Here is a 25,795-nt window from a genome sequence, read left to right on the forward strand (position 1 = left end):
GCTCGTGACTTTCATATATACCTAGAACATTTCTCCTTTTATATCTATCTAGCCCCTCATGCCTTTCATATCTACCTAGAACGTCATGCCTTTCATACCTACCTAGAACCTCATGCCTTTCATATCTACCTAGAACCTCATACCCTTAATATCTACATAGAACCTCATGTCTTTCATATCTATCTAGAACCTCACGCCTTTAATATCTACCTAGAACCTTTCTCCTTTTATATCTACTTAGACCCTCATGCCTTTCATACCTACCTGGAACCTCATGTTTTTCATAGCTACCTTGAACTTCATACCCTTAATATCTACATGGAACCTCATGCCCTTAATGTGAGAAGGTGGGCTGGTATATGCTGTCCACCAATTAAAGTGGGCACCCTGTACCAGTCCACACGACCCTTATGATGTATGAGGTCAAAGATAAAGGGGTGAGACAGGGAGCCCACGAAGGACGGGTGCAGTGAGGAAACACGACTGCATGCTCCGTACAACTCTATGGGAAAGTCGCTGTTAGACGGGACCTGGAGGGTCGGCCGAGGACAAGGGGAGAGGTCTCCGGGGAGAGCCGTCTCCAGCGATCGTACAGACAAGTAACTTCCCCCCCACAGAATAGGCACCACACAAGGATAAGATTTAACGTTCTTTATAAGCAATCTTGAAGTACGGTAGAATGGTACAAGGAGGTCTGGACTCAGGGGTCCCCTCGATTCTAGTCTCTTGGATGGGAAAGGGGTAGCGGGACAGTCTTATTACCAATCTGGTGGATACGATGAGATGATGGGTAGCTCACAATCCTCGAGCTCGGCGTTCTTGAAGGACGGGTTGCGGCAGCGCCAGCAGATCCCGGAGTGGTCGAAGGTGGCAACGGTCCGTGGCAGCGCCAGCAGGTCCCGACGAAGATGGTAGTTACAACGGGTCGCGGCAGCGCCGGCAGGTCCCAACGAAGATGGTAGTTACAACGGGTCGCGGCAGCGCCAGCAGGTCCCAACAAAGATGGTAGATTGCAGAGGGCCGCGGCAGCGCCAGCGGCAGGACGACAGTTCACAAGGCAGGGCTGCGGCAGCGCCAGCAGTCCGTCAAGGATGAGTTCTTCTCGGTGTCTCTCGACTCCAGGATACAACTGCCTTCCTGCTCTGGAGCTGCCCCAGTTATAGGTCTGGCGCCCTTTGATGTCCGGACCCTCGCACTTGGAGGTCGGGAGGTCCGGGATGAGGGAGTCCAGACACCCAGCAGGGGGGTGGAGCCAGTGCCCGGGGATGCTGGGGGCGATCGGCACCTGGCGGGGGAGAGCCATCGACACTTCTTCCTCCCATTGACCTGCCAAGTGGTCCGTTCACCTCCTGGTGGATGGTGGTGCCGGGCTGTCGGGGCCTGGCCAGGCCCAGGGTTGGGGTCGAGTTGAGGCCACGCGGCCTCGTGGTGCAGTGTCCAAGATGGCGGCCGGGCAATGGTGCTGACGGTGGCCCGGGCCAGTAATACAGAGATGTCCGGGAGCAGGAGTCCCGTAGGGGACGGTTTGCGAGTTGCTTCTGTGGGTAGCACCTGGAGAGCCGGTGCCCGGGCCCTGTCGGGCGGGGAGGGAGCGAGCCCTTCATGTGGCCTGTCCAACAGACGCGGTTGCAAAGTTACAGTTTAAGGACACTTCTACGATGGCTTGGAGCAAACCCTTTGGAACATAGGAGGTTCTAAGGGCAACCCACCAGTGAGTACCGAGGTACCCGTGTTACCTATCACAGAGGAGCTGTGTGCATAGGGGTCAAGTGATGTCAGAAACCTTTGTTGTTTTCATTGGAGATTTGCAAAGTAGTACTTCTGCCAGGAAGGCGAAGAGTGTCCGGTGGAATCCAAGTCTGGGTTCGAGGTGAGAAGAACCTGAAAGCAGAGGGAACAAAGTCTGGATCACTTCAGGTGACCAGGGGCTCGGTAATCGAATGCCCACCAATGTCGGATCCTTCACGTGCAAAGAAGGGTTGCTTGACTCTGCAGTCACGGGGACTAGGAGATATCGAGGATGACCAGGATTTGGAGGTGAGCTGTCCCACAAAGGATGTCGAGTGGTGCTGGGTCGATGTCCGTCTGGAGCAATAACAAACCTTGGCAAATGCACCCCATGCAGTTAGAGTAAACAGGTTACGGTGTGGACCAGCAGGGTCCAGGGGACTCCCCAAGCAATGGAGAGTCAGGGCACATTTGTAGCAACCAGGTAAGCCCAAGAACAAACAAACAAGGCTACACCATCAACCAAACCATCATCAGGGTTCTGCGAGAGGAGGTCAGGGAGTGGGTCACTCTCTTTCTCCTGTCCCTCATGTCTGCCCTGTCTACATATGGCTTGAGCCTGTTCACATGGAGCACCCTATGGGGGCTCCTGGGAGTTCCAAGGTCCACCAAGTAGGCAACTTCTCCCTTCTCCAAGAACAAACAAGGTGACCCTCGCCAGGACCCACAGGCCAACGGACCAGGGATCGCGAGGAGACCTCAAGCAAGTCTGCAAAGTATCAGCCCACAGGAAACTCGGTGAGTTGAGGCCAGAAATCTTTGGTGCAATAACTGCTCCGAGTCAGGACTACACGGACTAAAATGCCATTAACCCCTTCGCTGCTTCTGTCGGCCAACGGCCGTCACGAGCACTACCTCTGTGGTTCTGCACACATCCGTTATCCGACGCTGCCCCGCCCACTTGATTAAACCGCTGCACCGCGGCGGATTTTGCGCTGCGGTTAAGCAGTGACTGATTGTTTGTGTGCAGGAAGGTACACCTGCACATAAACAATCATTAGATAATGGCGGGCTGCTACTTCTGTGGGCCGAAGCAGAACACATAGAAGTAACAAATCGCCATTATTGATCGTTTATGGGCGGAAAGAGACGCCTTCCCTCACATCAACAATCATCCCTGCAATGCAGGCTCTTGCACGAAGGCGCAAGGGAGCCTGTGTCGGCGTAGGCAGCTAATTTTTAGCACAAGGGAAAACACAGGTGAGGGCCGTATTCTTGTAAATATGGCGCATCCCTGAGTTTTTGTTTATGAGGCAATGTTGCACCATTTCCTCATGAATATACGCCCTCTAGTTTATCAGTTGAAGGGCGTTGAATGAAGGTGAATTATCGAGTGAAAAGAATGCAGGTGAAGTTACTAACAACAGTAAAATGAAGCAAAGAAAGGAACGCTGCCTTGTACCGCTAAACAATCTGAAAAAGAAAGGTCGGAGCATTTCATGGAAAACCTTGTAACGGCAAAGATATATGAATGTTTCCCTACCAGTGGCGGCCAATAATACGAGTGGCGGGGGGGGGCGGAGAGACTACACACGCATAAACATACATACTGACACTCACCCATCTACATGCACACTCACTCACACCCATACATTCTGAAACATGCACACATACAGCCACCATTCACAGACACGTACCGATCTGCTAGCGTTGATCCTGAGCGGCGGGAGGTTCACCTCCGAGGTTCCTGGAGGACTGTCACTGCCGCCTCCTCAGTCTTTTACTCGTGAAAGCGAGTGGGGGTGGGGGGCTCAATGGGAGTTGCTGACCCCACTCCACTCTGTGACGAGTGTCACGTCAGAGCTTAACCCTGAAGCGCTCCGGTCTGGGTCTGTCAGTGAGCTCCCACTCATCATAAGGTTGAGGAGGTCACACCCACAGGGCTGTGATATTTTCAGCTCAGCAATTTCCACTCAATCCGCCAGGCACCTGCACATTTAATGCATGTATAGAGCCAAGCTGTCTGACCTGAACATGAAGCGTGTCTGTCAATGTGCATGCCACTGCACTCTACTCTGCAGCACTCTACTCTATGCCACTGCACTCTACGTCACTGCACTCTGTGCCACTCCACTCTACTCTGCAGCACTCTACTCTATGCTACTGCACTCTACGTCACTGCATTCTGCACCACTCTATTCTACTCTGCACCACTGTACCCCATGCCACTGCACTCTACGTCACTGCATTCTGCACCACTCTATTCTACTCTGCACCACTGTACCCCATGCCACTGCACTCTACGTCACTGCATTCTGCACCACTCTATTCTACTCTGCACCACTGTACCCCATGCCACTGCACTCTACGTCACTGCATTCTGCACCACTCTATTCTACTCTGCACCACTGTACCCCATGCCACTGCACTCTACGTCACTGCATTCTGCACCACTCTATTCTACTCTGCACCACTGTACTCCATGCCACTGCACTCTACGTCACTGCATTCTGCACCACTCTATTCTACTCTGCACCACTGTACCCCATGCCACTGCACTCTACTTCACTGCGCTCTGCACCACTCTATTCTACTCTGCACCACTGTACCCCATGCCACTGCACCACTCTATTCTACTCTGCACCACTGTACTCCATGCCACTGCACTCTACGTCACTGCATTCTGCACCACTCTATTCTACTCTGCACCACTGTACCCCATGCCATTGCACTCTACTTCACTGCACTCTGTCACTCTATTCTACTCTGCACCACTGTACCCCATGCCACTGCACTCTACGTCACTGCACTCTGTCACTCTATTCTACTCTGCACTGCTGTACTCCATGCCACTGCACTCTATGTCACTGCATTCTGCACCACTCTATTCTACTCTGCACCGCTGTACCCCATGCCACTGCACTCTATGTCACTGCATTCTGCACCACTCTATTCTACTCTGCACCACTGTACCCCATGCCACTGCACTCTACGTCACTGCATTCTGCACCACTCTATTCTACTCTGCACCACTGTACCCCATGCCACTGCACTCTACGTCACTGCATTCTGCACCACTCTATTCTACTCTGCACCACTGTACCCCATGCCACTGCACTCTATGTCACTGCATTCTGCACCACTCTATTCTACTCTGCACCGCTGTACCCCATGCCACTGCACTCTATGTCACTGCATTCTGCACCACTCTATTCTACTCTGCACCACTCTACTCTATGCTACAGCACTCTACGTCACTGTATTCTGCACCACTCTATTCTACTCTGCACCGCTGTACTCCATGCCACTGCACTCTACGTCACTGCACTCTATGTCACTCTATTCTACTCTGCAGCACTCTACTCTATGCTACTACACTCTACGTCACTGCACTCTGTCACTCTATTCTACTCTGCACTGCTGTACCCCATGCCACTGCACTCTACGTCACTGCACTCTGCACCACTCTATTCTACTCTGCACCACTGTACTCCATGCCACTGCACTCTACGTCACTGCACTCTGCACCACTCTATTCTACTCTGCACCGCTGTACTCCATTCCACTGCACTCTACGTCACTGCACTCTATGTCACTCTATTCTACTCTGCAGCACTCTACTCTATGCTACTACACTCTACGTCACTGCACTCTGTCACTCTATTCTACTCTGCACTGCTGTACCCCATGCCACTGCACTCTACGTCACTGCACTCTGCACCACTCTATTCTACTCTGCACCACTGTACTCCATACCACTGCACTCTACGTCACTGCACTCTGTCACTCTATTCTACTCTGCGCTGCTGTACTCCATGCCACTGCACTCTACGTCACTGCACTCTGCACCACTCTATTCTACTCTGCACCACTGTACTCCATGCCACTGCACTCTACGTCACTGCACTCTGCACCACTCTATTCTACTCTGCACCACTGTACCCCATGCCACTGCACTCTACGTCACTGCACTCTGCACCACTCTATTCTACTCTGCACCATTGTACTCCATGCCACTGCACTCTACGCCACTGCACTCTATGTCACTCTATTCTACTCTGCCCCACTGTACTCCATGTCACTACACTCTATGTCACTCTATTCTACTCTGCACCACTGTACTCCATGCCACTGCACTCTACGTCACTGCACTCTGTCAATCTATTCTACTCTGCACTGCTGTACTCCATGCCACTGCACTCTACATCACTGCACTCTGCACCACTCTATTCTACTCTGCACCACTGTACCCCATGCCACTGCACTCTACTCTATGCAACTGCACTATACGTCACTGCATTCTGCACCACTCTATTCTACTCTGCACCGCTGTACCCCATGCTACTGCACTCTACGTCACTGCATTCTGCACCACTCTATTCTACTCTGCACCACTGTACCCCATGGCACTGCACTCTACGTCACTGCATTCTGCACCACTCTATTCTCCTCTGCACCACTGTACCCCATGCCACTGCACTCTATGTCACTGCATTCTGCACCACTCTATTCTACTCTGCACCACTGTACCCCATGCCACTGCACTCTATGTCACTGCATTCTGCACCACTCTATTCTACTCTGCACCGCTGTACTCCATGCCACTGCACTCTATGTCACTGCATTCTGCACCACTCTATTCTACTCTGCACCACTGTACTCCATGCCACTGCACTCTACGTCACTGCACTCTATGTCACTCTATTCTACTCTGCAGCACTCTACTCTATGCTACTACACTCTACGTCACTGCACTCTGTCACTCTATTCTACTCTGCACTGCTGTACCCCATGCCACTGCACTCTACGTCACTGCACTCTGCACCACTCTATTCTACTCTACACCACTGTACTCCATACCACTGCACTCTACGTCACTGCACTCTGTCACTCTATTCTACTCTGCACTGCTGTACTCGATGCCACTGCACTCTACGTCACTGCACTCTGCACCACTCTATTCTACTCTGCACTACTGTACTCCATGCCACTGCACTCTACGTCACTGCACTCTGCACCACTTTATTCTACTCTGTACCACTGTACCCCATGCCACTGCACTCTACGTCACTGCACTCTGTCACTCTATTCTACTCTGCACTGCTGTACCCCATGCCACTGCACTCTACGTCACTGCACTCTGCACCACTCTATTCTACTCTACACTACTGTACTCCATACCACTGCACTCTACGTCACTGCACTCTGTCACTCTATTCTACTCTGCACTGCTGTACTCCATGCCACTGCACTCTACATCACTGCACTCTGCACCACTCTATTCTACTCTGCACCACTGTACTCCATGCCACTGCACTCTACGTCACTGCACTCTATGTCACTCTATTCTACTCTGCACCACTGTACCCCATGCCACTGCACTCTACGTCACTGCATTCTGCACCACTCTATTCTACTCTGCACCACTGTACCCCATGCCACTGCACTCTACGTCACTGCACTCTGCACCACTCTATTCTACTCTGCACCACTGTACCCCATGCCACTGCACTCTACGTCACTGCACTCTGCACCACTCTATTCTACTATGCACCACTGTACTCCATGCCACTGCACTCTACGCCACTGCACTCTATGTCACTCTATTCTACTCTGCACCACTGTACTCCATGTCACTGCACTCTATGTCACTCTATTCTACTCTGCACCACTGTACTCCATGCCACTGCACTCTACGTCACTGCACTCTGTCAATCTATTCTACTCTGCACTGCTGTACTCCATGCCACTGCACTCTACATCACTGCACTCTGCACCACTCTATTCTACTCTGCACCACTGTACCCCATGCCACTGCACTCTACTCTATGCAACTGCACTATACGTCACTGCATTCTGCACCACTCTATTCTACTCTGCACCGCTGTACCCCATGCTACTGCACTCTACGTCACTGCATTCTGCACCACTCTATTCTACTCTGCACCACTGTACCCCATGGCACTGCACTCTACGTCACTGCATTCTGCACCACTCTATTCTCCTCTGCACCACTGTACCCCATGCCACTGCACTCTATGTCACTGCATTCTGCACCACTCTATTCTACTCTGCACCACTGTACCCCATGCCACTGCACTCTATGTCACTGCATTCTGCACCACTCTATTCTACTCTGCACCGCTGTACTCCATGCCACTGCACTCTATGTCACTGCATTCTGCACCACTCTATTCTACTCTGCACCGCTGTACTCCATGCCACTGCACTCTACGTCACTGCACTCTATGTCACTCTATTCTACTCTGCAGCACTCTACTCTATGCTACTACACTCTACGTCACTGCACTCTGTCACTCTATTCTACTCTGCACTGCTGTACCCCATGCCACTGCACTCTACGTCACTGCACTCTGCACCACTCTATTCTACTCTACACCACTGTACTCCATACCACTGCACTCTACGTCACTGCACTCTGTCACTCTATTCTACTCTGCACTGCTGTACTCAATGCCACTGCACTCTATGTCACTGCACTCTGCACCACTCTATTCTACTCTGCACTACTGTACTCCATGCCACTGCACTCTACGTCACTGCACTCTGCACCACTTTATTCTACTCTGTACCACTGTACCCCATGCCACTGCACTCTACGTCACTGCACTCTGTCACTCTATTCTACTCTGCACTGCTGTACCCCATGCCACTGCACTCTACGTCACTGCACTCTGCACCACTCTATTCTACTCTACACTACTGTACTCCATACCACTGCACTCTACGTCACTGCACTCTGTCACTCTATTCTACTCTGCACTGCTGTACTCCATGCCACTGCACTCTACATCACTGCACTCTGCACTACTCTATTCTACTCTGCACCACTGTACTCCATGCCACTGCACTCTACGTCACTGCACTCTATGTCACTCTATTCTACTCTGCACCACTGTACCCCATGCCACTGCACTCTACGTCACTGCATTCTGCACCACTCTATTCTACTCTGCACCACTGTACCCCATGCCACTGCACTCTACGTCACTGCATTCTGCACCACTCTATTCTACTCTGCACCACTGTACCCCATGCCACTGCACTCTATGTCACTGCATTCTGCACCACTCTATTCTACTCTGCACCACTGTACCCCATGCCACTGCACTCTATGTCACTGCATTCTGCACCACTCTATTCTACTCTGCACCGCTGTACTCCATGCCACTGCACTCTATGTCACTGCATTCTGCACCACTCTATTCTACTCTGCACCGCTGTACTCCATGCCACTGCACTCTACGTCACTGCACTCTATGTCACTCTATTCTACTCCGCAGCACTCTACTCTATGCTACTACACTCTACGTCACTGCACTCTGTCACTGTATTCTACTCTGCGCTGCTGTACCCCATGCCACTGCACTCTACGTCACTGCACTCTGCACCACTCTATTCTACTCTACACCACTGTACTCCATACCACTGCACTCTACGTCACTGCACTCTGTCACTCTATTCTACTCTGCACTGCTGTACTCCATGCCACTGCACTCTACGTCACTGCACTCTGCACCACTCTATTCTACTCTGCACCACTGTACTCCATGCCACTGCACTCTAAGTCACTGCACTCTGCACCACTCTATTCTACTCTGCACCACTGTACTCCATGCCACTGCACTCTACGTCACTGCACTCTGCACCACTCTATTCTACTCTGCACCACTGTACTCCATGCCACTGCACTCTACGTCACTGCACTCTATGTCACTCTATTCTACTCTGCACCACTGTACTCCATGCCACTGCACTCTACGCCACTGCACTCTATGTCACTCTATTCTACTCTGCACCACTGTACTCCATGCCACTGCACTCTACGTCACTGCACTCTATGTCACTCTATTCTACTCTGCACCACTGTACTCCATGTCACTGCACTCTATGTCACTCTATTCTACTCTGTACCACTGTACTCCATGCCACTGCACTCTACGTCACTGCACTCTGTCAATCTATTCTACTCTGCACTGCTGTACCCCATGCCACTGCACTCTACATCACTGCACTCTATGTCATTCTATTCTACTCTGCACCACTGTACTCCATGCCACTGCACTCTATGTCACTCCACTCTACTCCATGCCACTGCACTCTACGTCACTGCATTCTATGTCACTCTATTCTATTCCGCACCACTGTACTCCATGCCACTGCACTCTACTTCACTGCGCTCTGCACCACTCTATTCTACTCTGCACCACTGTACCCCATGCCACTGCACTCTACATCACTGCACTCTATGTCACTCTACTCTACTCTGCACCACTGTACTCCATGCCACTGCACTCTACGTCAATGCACTCTGTCACTCTATTCGACTCTGCACCACTGTACTCCATGCCACTGCACTCTACGTCACTGCACTCTATGTCACTCTATTCTATCACAAGAAACAAAAATCCAGTCGTAGATCTCAGCCTTGTATTTCCTTCCAATTATATCCTAAACCCAGAATTACAAGATCGACCGTAAGGATTATTGAGCTCCCTAAGGTAATACTCAGAAAGGATTCGACTTCCTGCAAAAAAAGTACCTGACCTACTCAGTAGTCTCAGTCACTGAGAGGTCAGTCCTCACTGCTCTCAGTCACTGAGAGGTCAGTCCTAACTGCTCTCAGTCACAGAGAGGTCAGTCCTCACTGCTCTCAGTCACTGAGAGGTCAGTCCTAACTGCTCTCAGTCACAGAGATTCAGAAAAGGGGGTGGTGATGAACAGAGTGTCTGAATTAAGCAGACCACTCTTACCCAGTCCAAGGATCAGGGCTTGATCCATCACCGTTTTTTAGCTCACTGCACCATCCCAGCTCAGAACTTGGCTATATGCAAATTAGTCTGACCCTGGCCCAGTGCATCATGGGAACAGGGCAGACCAAACTACCAAGCCAATTCTTATACTGGGAAGGAAACAAGCTACCGGGGACCGGTTTCTGGCATTTCAGCCGTCTTCGGCCCGGCTTGCTTGAATCCTGATGGTGCAATGAGCTAGGGACTCACATCTGAGTATACCCTTCCACGCTTGTGGTGGACAAAAATGATTCAGAAAAGGGGGTGGTGATGAACAGAGTGTCTGAATTAAGCAGACCACTCTTACCCAGTCCAAGGATCAGGGCTTGATCCATCACCGTTTTTTAGCTCACTGCACCATCCCAGCTCAGAACTTGGCTATATGCAAATTAGTCTGACCCTGGCCCAGTGCATCATGGGAACAGGGCAGACCGAGCTAGGGACTCACATCTGAGTATACCCTTCCACGCTTGTGGTGGACAAAAATGATTCAGAAAAGGGGGTGGTGATGAACAGAGTGTCTGAATTAAGCAGACCACTCATACCCAGTCAACAGATCAGGGCTTGATCCATCACCGTTTTTTAGCTCACTGCACCATCCCAGCTCAGAACTTGGCTATATGCAAATTAGTCTGACCCTGGCCCAGTGCATCATGGGAACAGGGCAGACCAAACTACCAAGCCAATTCTTATACTGGGTAGGAAACAAGCTACCGGGGACCGGTTTCTGGCATTTCAGCCGTCTTCGGCCCGGCTTGCTTGAATCCTGATGGTGCAATGAGCTAGGGACTCACATCTGAGTATACCCTTCCACGCTTGTGGTGGACAAAAATGATTCAGAAAAGGTGGTGGTGATGAACAGAGTGTCTGAATTAAGCAGACCACTCTTACCCAGTCCAAGGATCAGGGCTTGATCCATCATCGTTTTTTAGCTCACTGCACCATCCCAGCTCAGAACTTGGCTATATGCAAATTAGTCTGACCCTGGCCCAGTGCATCATGGGAACAGGGCAGACCAAACTACCAAGCCAATGCTTATACTGGGAAGGAAACAAGCTACCGGGGACCGGTTTCTGGCATTTCAGCCGTCTTCGGCCCGGCTTGCTTGAATCCTGATGGTGCAATGAGCTAGGGACTCACATCTGAGTATACCCTTCCACGCTTGTGGTGGACAAAAATGATTCAGAAAAGGGGGTGGTGATGAACAGAGTGTCTGAATTAAGCAGACCACTCTTACCCAGTCCAAGGATCAGGGCTTGATCCATCACCGTTTTTTAGCTCACTGCACCATCCCAGCTCAGAACTTGGCTATATGCAAATTAGTCTGACCCTGGCCCAGTGCATCATGGGAACAGGGCAGACCAAACTACCAAGCCAATTCTTATACTGGGAAGGAAACAAGCTACCGGGGACCGGTTTCTGGCATTTCAGCCGTCTTCGGCCCGGCTTGCTTGAATCCTGATGGTGCAATGAGCTAGGGACTCACATCTGAGTATACCCTTCCACGCTTGTGGTGGACAAAAATGATTCAGAAAAGGGGGTGGTGGTGAACAGAGTGTCTGAATTAAGCAGTAGTTTGGTTTGCCCTGTTCCCATCATGCACTGGGACAGGAACAGACTAATTTGCATACAGCCAGGTTCTGAAACTGGGATGGTGCAGTGAGCTAAAAAACGGTGTTGGACCTAGCCCTGATCTCTTGACTGGGTGAGAACGTTCTGCTTAATTCAGAGACTCTGTCCCTCACCACCCCTTGTTGTAAATATTTTTGTCCACCCTAAGCGTGGAAGGGTATACTCAGACATGAGTCCCTTGCTCATTGCACCATCAGGATTCAAGCAAACCGGGCCGAAGACGGCTGTAATGCCAGAAACCGGTCCCCGGGAGCTTGTTTCCTTCCCAGTGTAAGAATTGGCTTTTGTAGTTTGGTTTGCCCTGTTCCCATCATGCACTGGGACAGGAACAGACTAATTTGCATACAGCCAGGTTCTGAAACTGGGATGGTGCAGTGAGCTAAAAAACGGTGTTGGATCTAGCCCTGATCTCTTGACTGGGTGAGAGCTTTCTGCTTAATTCAGAGACTCTGTCCCTCACCACCCCTTGTTGTAAATATCTCAGTCACAGAGAGGTCAGTCCTCACTGCTCTCAGTCACAGAGAGGTCAGTCCTCACTGCCCTCAGTCACTGAGAGGTCAGTCCTCACTGCTCTCAGTCACTGAGAGGTCAGTCCTCACTGCTCTCAGTCACAGAGAGGTCAGTCCTCACTGACCTCAGTCACTGAGAGGCTGGCCCTCAGCCACACTGGTTGCTCTCACTGGGCCCTCGGTGACGGACGGGTGCCCTCATTCCTCCCTCAGTGACACTCAGCGCCCTGCAGGCCGCGCTCTTCAGTCAGAGGGACAGACCTGGGCCTTCCTCTCCCTGTACATGTTCCTAAGACTTTAATCTGCTTTAGTGTGAAGCGGGGAGATTTTCCCGCTAAAAATAACACATGGAGTGCGCTTCCTGGGAGCGGATGGTGATTGTAGGGTGGTGGAGGGAGGGGCGAGGACAGATTAGTGCCCTGGACGGACAGCAGCAGGTCACTGCTCGTGTGCTCGTGGGGGACATTAATCCACGTGCAGTGCAGGTGTGAGCTCACAGTGTCCGCACTCACTTGACCTCAGGGTCTTTGCAGTTTGTAGGTCGAAGCCTACAGCAGCGCATCTGTCTGGTCTGCTAGCAACATCTTGGGGACATTCGTAAAGCTTCCCTGGGAACGCATCCCGCCCGTTGCTTACCATTGGCTGTGTGTTTGTATCTCACATGTGCTTGCTTTCTGTTTGCTTTCGGCTGTCCAGCTTGAGTTTGTCCCTCCCTAGGAGCAAAACCTTTTCACACCCCTTGTATCCTTCCACCCGGCTCCTTTCCGTGCACAGGCCTTTAAATCTTGTTCCTATCCTGTCACATTTGTTGTGCATTCAAAGACAGAGGTCAAATGTCTGGCTCTGTCTTCCAGGGAGCTTGGTGTTTACTTTTCTTTCTCTGACTTCAAAGTGAGAGGATTTATGTGACAATCATACTGGCTACCGGGATGTGATGGAGGAAGGCTGCGAGTGTAGCGGAAACAAATATTTTTATGCAATCAAAACAATTCAATAGACTGGGGCCCTCATTTACTGGGTTTTGGTTCAGGGCAGCGCAACAAGTCCGCTTGCGGCACTGACCCACGCCAAAGTGAAAGGGCAGGAATGAGCCGTGTATATGCAAGATGGCGCACTCCTGTTTTTTTGCGCCTGCACTAACACTGTTTCAGCAGCCTGGCGCCCGCGCAGGCCTCCGTGCACCAGGGTCCAAGGGCGGCAGCGTTGTCGGCAGGATTGGTTTTGTGCTGGAAGGGGCCCCTTCCTACACAGAAACAATCATATGAGGCGTTTTCCTTTTTCTGTGTGCGGCAGAATGCAACTCACATGGAAAGAGGACAAAGCGAGGATAAATAAAGATATGTCACCCTGTTAGCAGCCCTTCGGGAGGGGGAAGGTTTTGGCTCTTCCACGGGTTCATTTGCTCTTGTAAATCTGAGGAAGTGTCAACATACATGGGTTTTGCATGGGAAACTCCAACGCAACGCCATGGAACGCCTCCCCGACCCAGGGTAAGGCAACGCAGGGGTTTGCGCTGCCGCACTCCTCATCAATGAGGCAGTTCAAAGCGGTGCAGAGCGGCTCTGCGTGGCCTCATAGACATGATTTGTGATCCGCGCCACCGGAGTGTCACAGAAAGTGACGCTCCGGAGGCGCAAGAGGCTCGTAAATATGCACCTAGGTGATGACATTCCCACGCATTAACACGTGTGCGCTATATACTTTTATCAGTAAAACTGTCTGTCTGTGCAAATGTAATGTCAGTGCGCTACCATACCTGTCACCTCAGATCCGGTGCTTGTGACAGGCTGGTGGTGACCTCTCACCTCAGATCCGGTGCTTGTGACAGGCTGGTGGTGACCTCTCACCTCAGGTCCAGTGCTTGGGATAGGCTGGTGGTGACCTCTCACCTCAGGTCCAGTGCTTGGGATAGGCTGGTGGTGACCTCTCACCTCAGGTCCAGTGCTTGGGATAGGCTGGTGGTGACCTCTCACCTCAGATCCAGTGCTTGGGATTGGCATGTCCTCAGTGTGACCTCTCCAGCAGAGCCCTCAGTGTGGTCCCTCACACCTGCCCTCAGGCCTCACTCAGTGTCTGCTCCCTCACGCCTGCCCTCAGCTCTCACTCTGTGCTCTCTCTTCCAGCTCTTCTCTCAGTGTGTGCTCCCTTGCGCCTGCCCTCAGTCTTCTCTCAGGGTTTGCTCCCTCGCGCCTGTCCTCAGTCCTCTCTCAGGGTTTGCTCCCTCGCGCCTGCCCTCAGTCCTCTCTCAGTGTTTGCTCCCTCGGGCCTGCCCTCAGTCCTCTCTCAGGGTTTCCTGCCTCGCGCCTGCCCTTAGTCCTCACTCTGTGCCTCTTTCTTTCAGTTCTTCTCTCAGTGTCTGCTCTCTCACGCCTGCCCTCAGCCCTCACTCTGTGCTCTCTCTTCCAGCTCTTCTCTCAGTGTGTGCTCCCCTGCGCCTGCCCTCAGTCCTCTCTCAGTGTGTGGTCCCTCACACCTGCCCTCAGTCCTCACTCAGTGTCTGCTCCCTCATACCTGGCCTCAGCCCTCACTCTGTGCTCTCTCTTCCAGCTCTTCTCTCAGTGTGTGCTGCCTCGTGCCTGCCCTCAGGCCTCACTCTGTGCTCTCTCTCTTCCAGCTCTTCTCTCAGTGTGTGCTCCCTTGCGCCTGCTCTCAGTCCTCTCTCAGGGTTTGCTCCCTCACACCTGCCCTCAGTCCTCACTCAGTGTCTGCTCCCTCACGCCTGCCCTCAGCCTTCACTCTGTGCTCTCTCTTCCAGCTCTTCTCTCAGTGTTTGCTGCCTCGTGTCTGCCCTCAGCCTTCACTCTGTGCTCTCTCTTCCAGCTCTTCTCTCAGTGTGTGCTCCCTCGCGCCTGCCCTCAGTCCTCTCTCAGGGTTTGCTCCCTCGCACCTGCCCTCAGTCCTCTCTCAGTGTCTGCTCCCTCCCGCCTGCCCTCAGGCCTCACTCTGTGCTCTCTCTTCCAGCTCTTCTCTCAGTGTCTGCTCCCTCGCGCCTGCCCTCAGTCCTCTCTCAGTGTTTGCTCCCTCGCGCCTGCCCTCAGTCCTCTCTCAGGGTTTGCTCCTTCGCGCCTGCCCTCAGTCCTCTCTCAGGGTTTCCTGTCTTGCGCCTGCCCTCAGTCCTCACTCTGTGCCTCTTTCTTCCAGCTCTTCTCTCAGTGTGTGCTCCCTCGCGCCTGCCCTCAGTCCTCTCTCAGGGTTTGCTCCCTCGCGCCTGCCCTCAGTCCTCTCTCAGTGTGTGCTCCCTCGCGCCTGCCCTCAGTCCTCTCTCAGGGTTTGCTCCCTCCCGCCTGCCCTCAGGCCTCACTCTGTGCCTCTTTCTTCCAGCTCTTCTCTCAGTGTGTGCTCCCTCGCGCCTGCCCTCAGTCCTCTCTCAGGGTTTGCTCCCTCGCACCTGCCCTCAGTCCTCTCTCAGTGTCTGCTCCCTCCCGCCTGCCCTCAGGCCTCACTCTGTGCTCTCTCTTCCAGCTCTTCTCTCAGTGTCTGCTCCCTTGCGCCTGCCCTCAGTCCTCTCTCAGGGTTGGCTCCTTCACGCCTGCCCTCAGTCCTCTCTCAGTGTTTGCTGCCTCACGCCTGCCCTCAGGCCTCACTCTGTGCTCTCTCTCTTCCAGCTCTTCTCTCAGTGTGTGCTCCCTTGCGCCTGCCCTCAGTCCTCTCTCAGGGTTTGCTCCCTCGCGCCTGCCCTCAGTCCTCTCTCAGTGTTTGCTCCCTCCCGCCTGCCCTCAGGCCTCACTCTGTGCTCTCTCTTCCAGCTCTTCTCTCAGTGTCTGCTCCCTCGCGCCTGCCCTCAGTCCTCTCTCAGGGTTTGCTCCCTCGCGCCTGCCCTCAGTCCTCTCTCAGGGTTTGCTCCCTCGCGCCTGCCCTCAGTCCTCTCTCAGGGTTTGCTGCCTCACGCCTGCGCTCAGGCCTCACTCTGTGCTCTCTCTTCCAGCTCTTCTCTCAGTGTGTGCTCCCTTCCACCTGCCCTCAGTCCTCACTCAGTGTCTGCTCCCTCGCGCCTGCCCTCAGGCCTCACTCTGTGCTCTCTCTTTTCCAGCTCTTCTCTATCTTCGCCTTTGCCACCTGCGGAAGTTACTCGGGTGAGTTCCGCCTCAGCGTGGAGTGCGTGAACCGGACGGACAGTGACCTGAACATCGACGTGGACTTCTCCTACCCCTTCAGGTGAGGCCCTCTCCTCACTCCCTCAGTCGTACCTTATTTCATCCCTTCCCTCTCCCTCTCCCATCCCTCACACAGTGCAGTGCTACTGCCCCTCATTCCCTCAGTGTCTTCCTTCACACAGTACAGTGTTACTGTTCCTCATTCCCTCACAGAACGTTCCCCCTCACTCTTCACCGTTGTTAGTCCTCATTATCTCACAGTACCTTTCCACACACAGTACAGTTATTAACCCTCATTCCCTCAAAGATTCTTCCTTCAAGTGGTGCAGTGTTTCCTAATCTCACAGTTTTTCCCTAAAGGGGTGCAGTGTCCCTGGCTGTCATTCCCTCACAGTCCCTCATCTAGCATGGTGTGGTGTCACTGGCTCTCATTCCCTCACAGTCCCTCTCCTCAGAGGGTGCGGTGTCACGGGCTCTCACTCCCTCACAGTCCCTCTCCTCAGAGGGTGCGGTGTCACGGGCTCTCATTCCCTCACAGTCCCTCTCCTCAGAGGGTGCGGTGTCACGGGCTCTCATTCCCTCACAGTCCCTCTCCTCAGAGGGTGCGGTGTCACAGGCTCTCATTCCCTCACAGTCCCTCTCCTCAGAGGGTGCGGTGTCACTGGCTTTCACTCCCTCACAGTCCCTCTCCTCAGAGGGTGCGGTGTCACGGGCTCTCATTCCCTCACAGTCCCTCTCCTCAGAGGGTGCGGTGTCACTGGCTTTCACTCCCTCACAGTCCCTCTCCTCAGAGGGTGCGGTGTCACGGGCTCTCATTCCCTCACAGTCCCTCTCCTCAGAGGGTTCGGTGTCACTGGCTCTCACTCCCTCACAGTCCCTCTCCTCAGAGGGTGCGGTGTCACGGGCTCTCATTCCCTCACAGTCCCTCTCCTCAGAGGGTGCGGTGTCACGGGCTCTCATTCCCTCACAGTCCCTCTCCTCAGAGGGTGCGGTGTCACAGGCTCTCATTCCCTCACAGTCCCTCTCCTCAGAGGGTGCGGTGTCACTGGCTTTCACTCCCTCACAGTCCCTCTCCTCAGAGGGTGCGGTGTCACGGGCTCCCATTCCCTCACAGTACCTCTACTTTTTTTTGTTAAATCATTTTTATTGATAGAACAATAAAGTACCCAAGTTACAAGTTAGCATAAGATGAAACTTTAGAATAATAAACATACATTATTGAAAAATGTTATAATAATAAACAATCTATTGCAATGATAATAATGAAATATATAAAGAAACAACATAAGTAAGAGGAAATAAAGGTACCTATCAAATCAAATAATAGTGTAGTATACATTTTTTTAATAGAAAAAGAAAAATAGAGAAAAAGAGAAGGAGAGGGGAAGGGGAGAAAGTGATAGGGAGTGATTAGTGTAAAGACAGGTGTGAAGATAAGAAAGAAGTAAAAGGAAGCCAGAATAAATCAGATTTGATTTCCTGAGATAAGGTTGATGATGAAACAGTAGAAAATCTGTGCTCATTACAGGTACGGTTCCACCATGTTGATGTACATCATCAGACATGGATCCAAGAAATACATTTTGAATTGATAATGGAATACAACATTGAACTATCTTAGAAGACGTAGACCGAATGGATTTCCAGAACTTAAAATCATTAGAACAATAATATATTAAATGTGACAGTGTGCCGTCCGAGGAAAGACAAGGCCAACAAAGGGGAGAGGAGGAGGGACTAATCTTATGAATAAAAACCAGAGTGCAAACTGCTCTGTTATATAGAAAAAATAGAGATTGAGTAATATTAGCGGCTCTGGAGGTGGTAAAATGTTTTTGCCATAGTTCGTTCCATCTTTGAGTAGAAAGGGATATTGAGAGGTCTTGTTCCCAGGCTATTTCTATGAAGGATTTTGGTCTATCAGATATAGGAGTAGACGGAAGTTTATATATGAAAGAAGCTTTGGGGATAGCCTCAGTAGGGACATTGTACAAAGGGGTCAGGGATGTGAATGGAGTGGAGTCATCAGGAAATGTTTTGGATAACAAGAAGGATTGTAGTTCATTTGATATTTGTGAGTATTGAGAAAAGTAGGTAGAGGTAAGTTATAACGTTCTTATAATGTAGTAAAGGGTATGACGGAATTATGGGATACCAATTGATGAACATAAAAAATATCTTTTTTTTCCAATGTTTAAAGTAGAATCATTTGTGGCGAAACGTAATGAATTTATTATACCAGATGGAAGAGGCAAGAAATGCCTGACAAAAATTAGCACCATCTGTAAATAGTGAATGCATCAAGTGTTAGAAGTATTTTAAAATGGGGTATTGAGAAATAAAGGTACAATTGGACATAGAACAAATGTCGTAAAAAAAAAAATCATGTAATAAGGAGCGTTCAAAAGCCATCCATCTAGGTATCGGCAAATCTTAAAATTGCTTATTTAGAGCATAAAATTGTCTAATTAAAAACGCAGTATGGTATAATTTAAAATTAGTAAATCACATACCTCCTTCAGTTTTTTGTTTAATTAATTTAGATAGAGCAATACGGGAAGGTTTGTTGTTCCCCAGGAATTTATTACAGAAAGAGTTAATTTGCTCAAAATAGTAATTTTTGAATTCTAAAAAACAACATAGAAAGCAAAAAGAGAATGAGAGGAACAATCATCATTTTGATAGTGTCCAATCTGCCCCGCCAAGATAAAAAGAGAGGGGACCAAGAAGTAGGTGAGTTTTGAATCATAAGTGTTTGCACATTGAAATTATGGAGGAGAGTCTGGGGTATAGTAGGACTAGGAGAAAACCACACACCCAGATATTTGATTTTAGATGGACACCATTTGAAGTTGGTGTCGGAAAACAGAATTGGTAGCATATGGAGTTTAAAGGTAAGACCTCAGTTTTTAGAGAAGTTTAATTTGTAGCCAGATATTTTGGAGTATAAATCAATTTCCTGTAAAAAAAGGAGGTAGAGAAGAATGAGGTTTAGAGAGATCTATATCAAAATATCATCTGCGTAGGCATATAATTTGATTTTGTGGGATTTGTGTTGAAAACCTGTTATTAGGGGATTGTGGCGGATGCGTTCAAGAAAAGTTTCAAGACACAAAAGAAAAAAAAGAGGGGAAAGGGGGCAACCTTGTTGAGTACCTCTGTGCAGATTAAAATATGGAGACAAAAAAACATTAATAGAAACGAAGGCCCGCAGTTCTGAATATAGTAACATAATAAATGAAATAAATTTGGGACCAAACCAATGAAGAGTTCTGAACATAAATTGCCAATGTATGTGATCAAAGGCTTTTTCTGCATCAAGGCACAGTGCAGCTAAAGGATCAGGGTGCTTTTACTCCAACGAAAGGACATTAGAAAACATCCTAGCATTATCAGAAGTAAATCTACCTCTGACAAAGCCGGACTGATTGGGTTAAATAAGTAAGGGTATAACGTCATCTAATCTAGAAGCAAGAATTTTCACAAACATTTTACAGTCAGTCATTATTAATTAATGAGATTGGGCGATAATTTTGGTATAGGGTTTGATCTTTGTCTGGTTCATGGATGATTACAATAAGAGCATCTGAAAAGTATCCCTCAGGTTTTGATTTTGATATTAAATAGGTAAAAAGTTCAAATAAATGAGGAGCAAAAGTAGAGGGGAAAGAAGAAAATGGTTCAATAGTAAAACCATCTGGACCAGAAGTCCCGGCCCTCCTTAAAGATGTAATGGCATCTGAAATCTCCTGAAGAGATATATCCTTTTCAAGGAGAGGCATAGCATCCAGCACAGAAGGAGGAGAAGGAAGATCATCCAAGAATGACTGGGTGTCACTTTCAGAAGGATGTGTGTCATCCATTTATAGTGAGATATCGTAGGATTGGAAAACATTAACAATATCTGAATCAGAGTGAAGAAAGTTGTTAGTGGTGGAATTACGAATAGGGCCAATGGTTTTCTTTTCTGTTTTGAGTTTTAAATAATTTGCCAACATTCTACGTGCTTTATTTTGACTAAGGGTGGGCGTAGTTGGCGGAGACTACTACTCGGAATTCCACGAAGTTGAACAAAAACTCAGTGAATTCCGCAATTCCGCTCTGTCAGACTCCCAATTAATAAAACAGAAACCTCATATACTTTTGGCAGAATAGCAAGTATCTTTGTCTTTACATGCTAAAATACATATAGTCATTTCACAAAAGTGAAAATGAAAATTTAGCAACCAGTGAGAGAGGTAATGATTTTGGGATCCTCCATAACCTAAGGAGAGAACCAGGCAGATGCCTTGAAAACAAAGAGCACATCTTGCTGAACGATTCGGTGGTAGTCCCATCCTCTTAGGACCACCCCAAGCACAGTTATAGGCAAAAATCCAATCCCAACCAAAGGCCCTGCAAAGCATTATGGGACGAGAGTAGCAGTGGGCAGTGAATATTATAGTATCCAACAGCAAAATAATTCTACAAAGAGCTGCAGTTCAACTAGTCGTTACTAGGTGTCCCTCATGAGTCAAATGCAAAGCATTGAAATTATTACATCAAGCTGCAGTTCCACTAGTCGTTACTAGTCGCTTGAAGTATTGCCCATCGTCCATTTGTGTCACATTCAGTTGATAACATTTCAATTGTTAGGGATTTGTAACATAGAATTGCATCACCACCCTTACGGTTGACTGCGGTTGAAAAAACATATTTGCCCACCCATTGGCGTTTGAGTTTAAGAGATTCAATATCATGACAGTGGGTTTCCTGTAAAAAAATAATTTGACAATTTAGTTTCAATAAATGAGAGAGTACCTTTTGACGCTCGACAGGGTGACCCAGACCACGGTCGTTCCACAACACAACATTAAACATGTAGTAGCTTAAAGACAAGGATACAGGAACAATGATGACACACTGCAGAAACAACAATGAAAAAAAATAATGCAAAAAATATGTAAAGGCCATGAAAAGAGGAAGGAAAGAAACCCATATGAACTTGTAAAAAGAGAAATAGGAGAAAAGAAGTGAGAGAAGGAAATGGAGAAAAAAGGATAACAAGAAAGGGAATGCAAGGAGAATGAGAAAGATAGAGAAGGGAAGAGACAGATCAAGAACATAAAGGCAGATCTGAAGCAAAAAGAGAGTGTAATGAAAAACGGGCATGTCGTCACCCAGAAACAAGAACAACAGTGAAGAAGAAAGGAAAAAACAATTAGAAAATATAAATAATTTAGCCTGGTATCCCATGTTTGGAGAGCATAACTAGGGAAAAAAACTAGGAACAAGAAGCCAGGTATCGGAAACAACAATATAACAGCTTAGGAAGATTGTGCATTTGTGTCCATAGTTGTTCTAGTGGTGGATTGCAGGGACAGTCTTAGCTTAGCCGGATCATCAATGAGCGGAAACACCTTCATACGTAATCTTGCATAGGTAAGGGTGAAAAATGCCATATCGAATATTCAAGGATCTCATTTGAGGACGAAGTGACAAAAATTCCTTACATCTAGTATTGGTTGCATTTGAAAGATTCTGAGAGATAAAGAAATTGTGACCAGACCAAACAAGACAACGTTTCTCTCTGGCTCACTTCAGAGCATGCATCAGTTCTGTGAATTCTAAAAAGAGCATTATGATACCACGTGGTCTGGTAGAATGGAGCTGAGGACGGCCAAGACGGTGTGCTAGTTGGATATTTAAAGATGTAGAGGACTGAAGATTCAGAAGGTCAGGCAAAAATGTCTTTATAAAAGAGAGTAAGTCAGGGCCTTCAGTATTCTCCGGTAAACCATAAAGACGTAGGTCATTCCTTCTGTTGTGATTTTCAAGGTCTTCTGTGTGGAGCTTAAGCTTTTGGATTTCTTGTTCCAGCAGAGGAATTATGGTTGCTACGTCCTGAAGGTGGCCCACACATTGTTCCATTTCAGTTATTTGCCTTCCATATTAATCCATCGGTCCTCAATTAACTGCAGTTTTTCATTGGTGGTATTCATGAAAGGTTTGAGAGCACGTACTTCGTCCAAAATTGCATCCAGGAAAGAATTTGAAGATAACTGGACTAGAGACGGAGGATACTCGATGGCCCTTTTGGGTTTAGTGCCAGAAGAAGATGTCTTAGTAAGGTTAAGTGAGTCATTAGACATTTTAATAGAGTGTGACTGATGTCGAGAGATCCTGTTAACGGTAACAAGCATGCCCATATAGTTAATGGTAGTTCAGTATAGGTGAACAATAATACAAGCACCACAAAGAAGTGAGGAGGTGTGGAAGGGAATTTCACTGATTGATATACCTGCAAAGAACCCCTCACAACACTTGTAATCACATACACCGCTCCTCAAGATCTGTCAAAAGAGGGGCAAGTAGAGCTGATTCAGCAACTGTATTATGACAAAAATCTGATCCAGGTCACATGAACTGAATGCACCATAAGAACATAGATTCCAAAGTATATATACTCAGAGTAGCAAATAATTCCCTTCGCCTTTGAAATATTTAAGAATTTGTCATTAAGGACCATCTGGGAAAAATGCTGTGAAAAAACAAACAAACAAATAAAGCACCAAAGCACATGCATAAGGCAAAACCATGGCATAAATAAAGATGCAGAGAAATAGTTATATGGGGAAAATGCTCACCCCAAAATTATTGGCCTCATGAGAAGAAAGTGAAGTGGAGACCCGAATGAAGCGCCATTCAAAATGGCGGACGCCTGCGAGTGAAGAAAAACAAAGTCGCTGCAAAAAATGATGAAAAATAGGTTTTGCGGATCCCTCTTTAGATCAGCATCATGCCATAGTCATTAGGCGTCTGGGACCCGCTTTTGGAGCACTGTAGAAGTTCTTAATGTGGCGGAAAATTACAGACGCAGCTCCGTGTAAGAACGGAGCTCAATGAGTTGCTGCCATCTTGTTTTGGTGCTCAAGCCACGCCCCCATAGTACCTCTCCTGACAGGGTGCGGTCTCACTGACTCTCATTCCCGCAGTCACTCACCTGGCAGGGTGCAGAGTTACAGGCTCTTGTACCTTGGCTGTACCTCACCTGGCAGTGTGAGATATCACTGGCTGTCATTCCCTCACAGTACCTCTCCTGATAGGTTGCGGTGTCACGGGCTCTCATTCCCTTACAGTCCCTCTCCTCAGAGGGTCCGGTGTCCCTGCCTGTCATTCCCTCACAGTCCCTCATCTAGCATGGTGCGGTGTCACTGGCTCTCATTCCCTCACAGTACCTCTCCTGATAGGTTGCGGTGTCACGGGCTCTCATTCTCTCACAGTCCCTCTCCACAAAGGGTGCGGTGTCACTGGCTCTCATTCCCTCACAGTCCCTCTCCTCAAAGGGTGCGGTGTCACTGGCTCTCACTCCCTCACAGTCCCTCTCCTCAAAGGGTGCGGTGTCACTGGCTCTCATTCCCTCACAGTCTCTCTCCTCAAAGGGTCCGGTGTCACTGGCTCTCATTCTCTCACAGTCCCTCTTTTCACAGGGTGCAGTGTCCCAGGCTCACAGTCCCTCACAGTCCCTCACCTGCCAGGGTGCAGTGTTTCCTACCTCCCCTGCTGTGCATTAGTGCTCTGTGTCTACCCAGGGAGCCATCCTTCTCCTGTACCTCATTACTTCTGTGTCCTTACCTCACCTCTTGGGGATTTGACCTTTTTTCAATGTTCAGATGCAGTGAGGTATTACCTTTCACTCACTCCTTTTCATTTGCCTCCATTAGCAGGTGTAGCGTAACTCCATCTCGTGCTTAGCAGGTGTAGCGTAACTCCATCTCGTGCTTAGCAGGTGTAGCGTAACTCCATCTCGTGCTTAGCAGGTGTAGCGTAACTCCATCTGTGAATGGCTGGGATTAGTGTAAATCCCTCTCGTGCGTAGAAGGCTGAGGTGTAATTACATATCTCACTCCTTACCTGTAGCGTTCATCCCTCGGGCACTGAGCGCGGTGCAAATGTTCCACACAAATGCCTCGCCTGGGACAGTACTCATCTGTAACCTCACTCTGGTGGTACCGGGTCTTGTCCCCTCACCAGTACTTTTCACTGTTATGCTCCCACTCTCCTTACCTTGCGTGTCTCCCCTACCCCCCTAACTCACCCCCCCCCCACCACCAGTTCTTTCTCTGTGTAAGGCCAGTTTCCAGCCAGGGCCTGGGCTGTTCGGGTCCACTCAGTTGTAATTGGAGGGCAAGGCATGGCAATAAAAATGGGGTGGAGTCATGAGGGGCGGAGTCAAGGAAAGCAGTCTGCACTCAATTGTTACATTTATTTATTTTTTATTCTGGTACAAAGGAATTGACAATAAGAAGATGAAAGTAAATCATTTCTGGCTTCGTTGTTTGCTTAGGCAACATTTTAAATATCTGATGAGGTTCAGGCACCTGTTGCGGAGAGCTTTGTGCGCCCAGTAAATCTCTGGAATAGGGTAGAGTAATAATGGTGAGATAACTCTGGTGGTCGAAGCACTTGCTGAAGAGGTCTGTGCTTTGTCTAGTCACAGTAGCAGAGAGGGTTAATGTGCCTGCTGCTAGGGACACCGTGTAACATACAGAGATGGCAGATTTTTTTATATAGACAGGTAAGCAGGCTGTTGTCTTTTTCTCAATTCGATTTTATTGTAAGACTGCTAAAAAGGTTTCTTTGGGTAGTAATAAAGTCTTGTTAGTACAGAAAACCCCAAGCACTGTGTTATGTTTTTAATCCTGACTTTGTGTTTTCCCGCCATGCACTCGTGACATATAAGGGCTTCCAGTAAAGACGATTAAAGACGTGTACACCTTGAAACCCTCGATGGAATACGCACTCCGTTAACCAGCACTTGTTGCCCCTTCCTCAATGGTGTGAGCTTCTTCCCTTGACTCACTCCAGATGCTTCTTCCCTTGACTGACTCTAGATGCTTCTTCCCTTGACTTGCTCCAGAGGCTTCTACTCTTGACTCACTCCAGGTGCTTTTTCCCTTAACTCGCTCTATGAGCTTCTTCCCTTGACTACTCCAGAACCTTCTACGCTTGACTCGCTCCAGATGTTTCTTCCCTTGAC

At 49.2% G+C, this 25,795-nt stretch overlaps 1 protein-coding gene across 1 annotated transcript in view; it reads left to right on the forward strand.

Moving 5' to 3' along the window:
* The window catches only part of SYP (synaptophysin), a 123,680-nt gene that overhangs the window by 42,794 nt on the left and 55,091 nt on the right, over positions 1 to 25,795 (forward strand). Inside the window, exon 3 of the mRNA XM_086940157.1 lies at positions 16,713 to 16,837. Within this exon, the coding sequence (XP_086796283.1) occupies positions 16,713 to 16,837 (125 nt within the window). The remainder of the gene's footprint in view (positions 1 to 16,712; positions 16,838 to 25,795) is intronic.

The sequence above is a fragment of the Lissotriton vulgaris genome, chromosome 10 (genome assembly GCF_964263255.1).
Source record: "Lissotriton vulgaris chromosome 10, aLisVul1.2, whole genome shotgun sequence".
In the NCBI taxonomy this organism is placed as follows: domain Eukaryota; kingdom Metazoa; phylum Chordata; class Amphibia; order Caudata; family Salamandridae; genus Lissotriton; species Lissotriton vulgaris.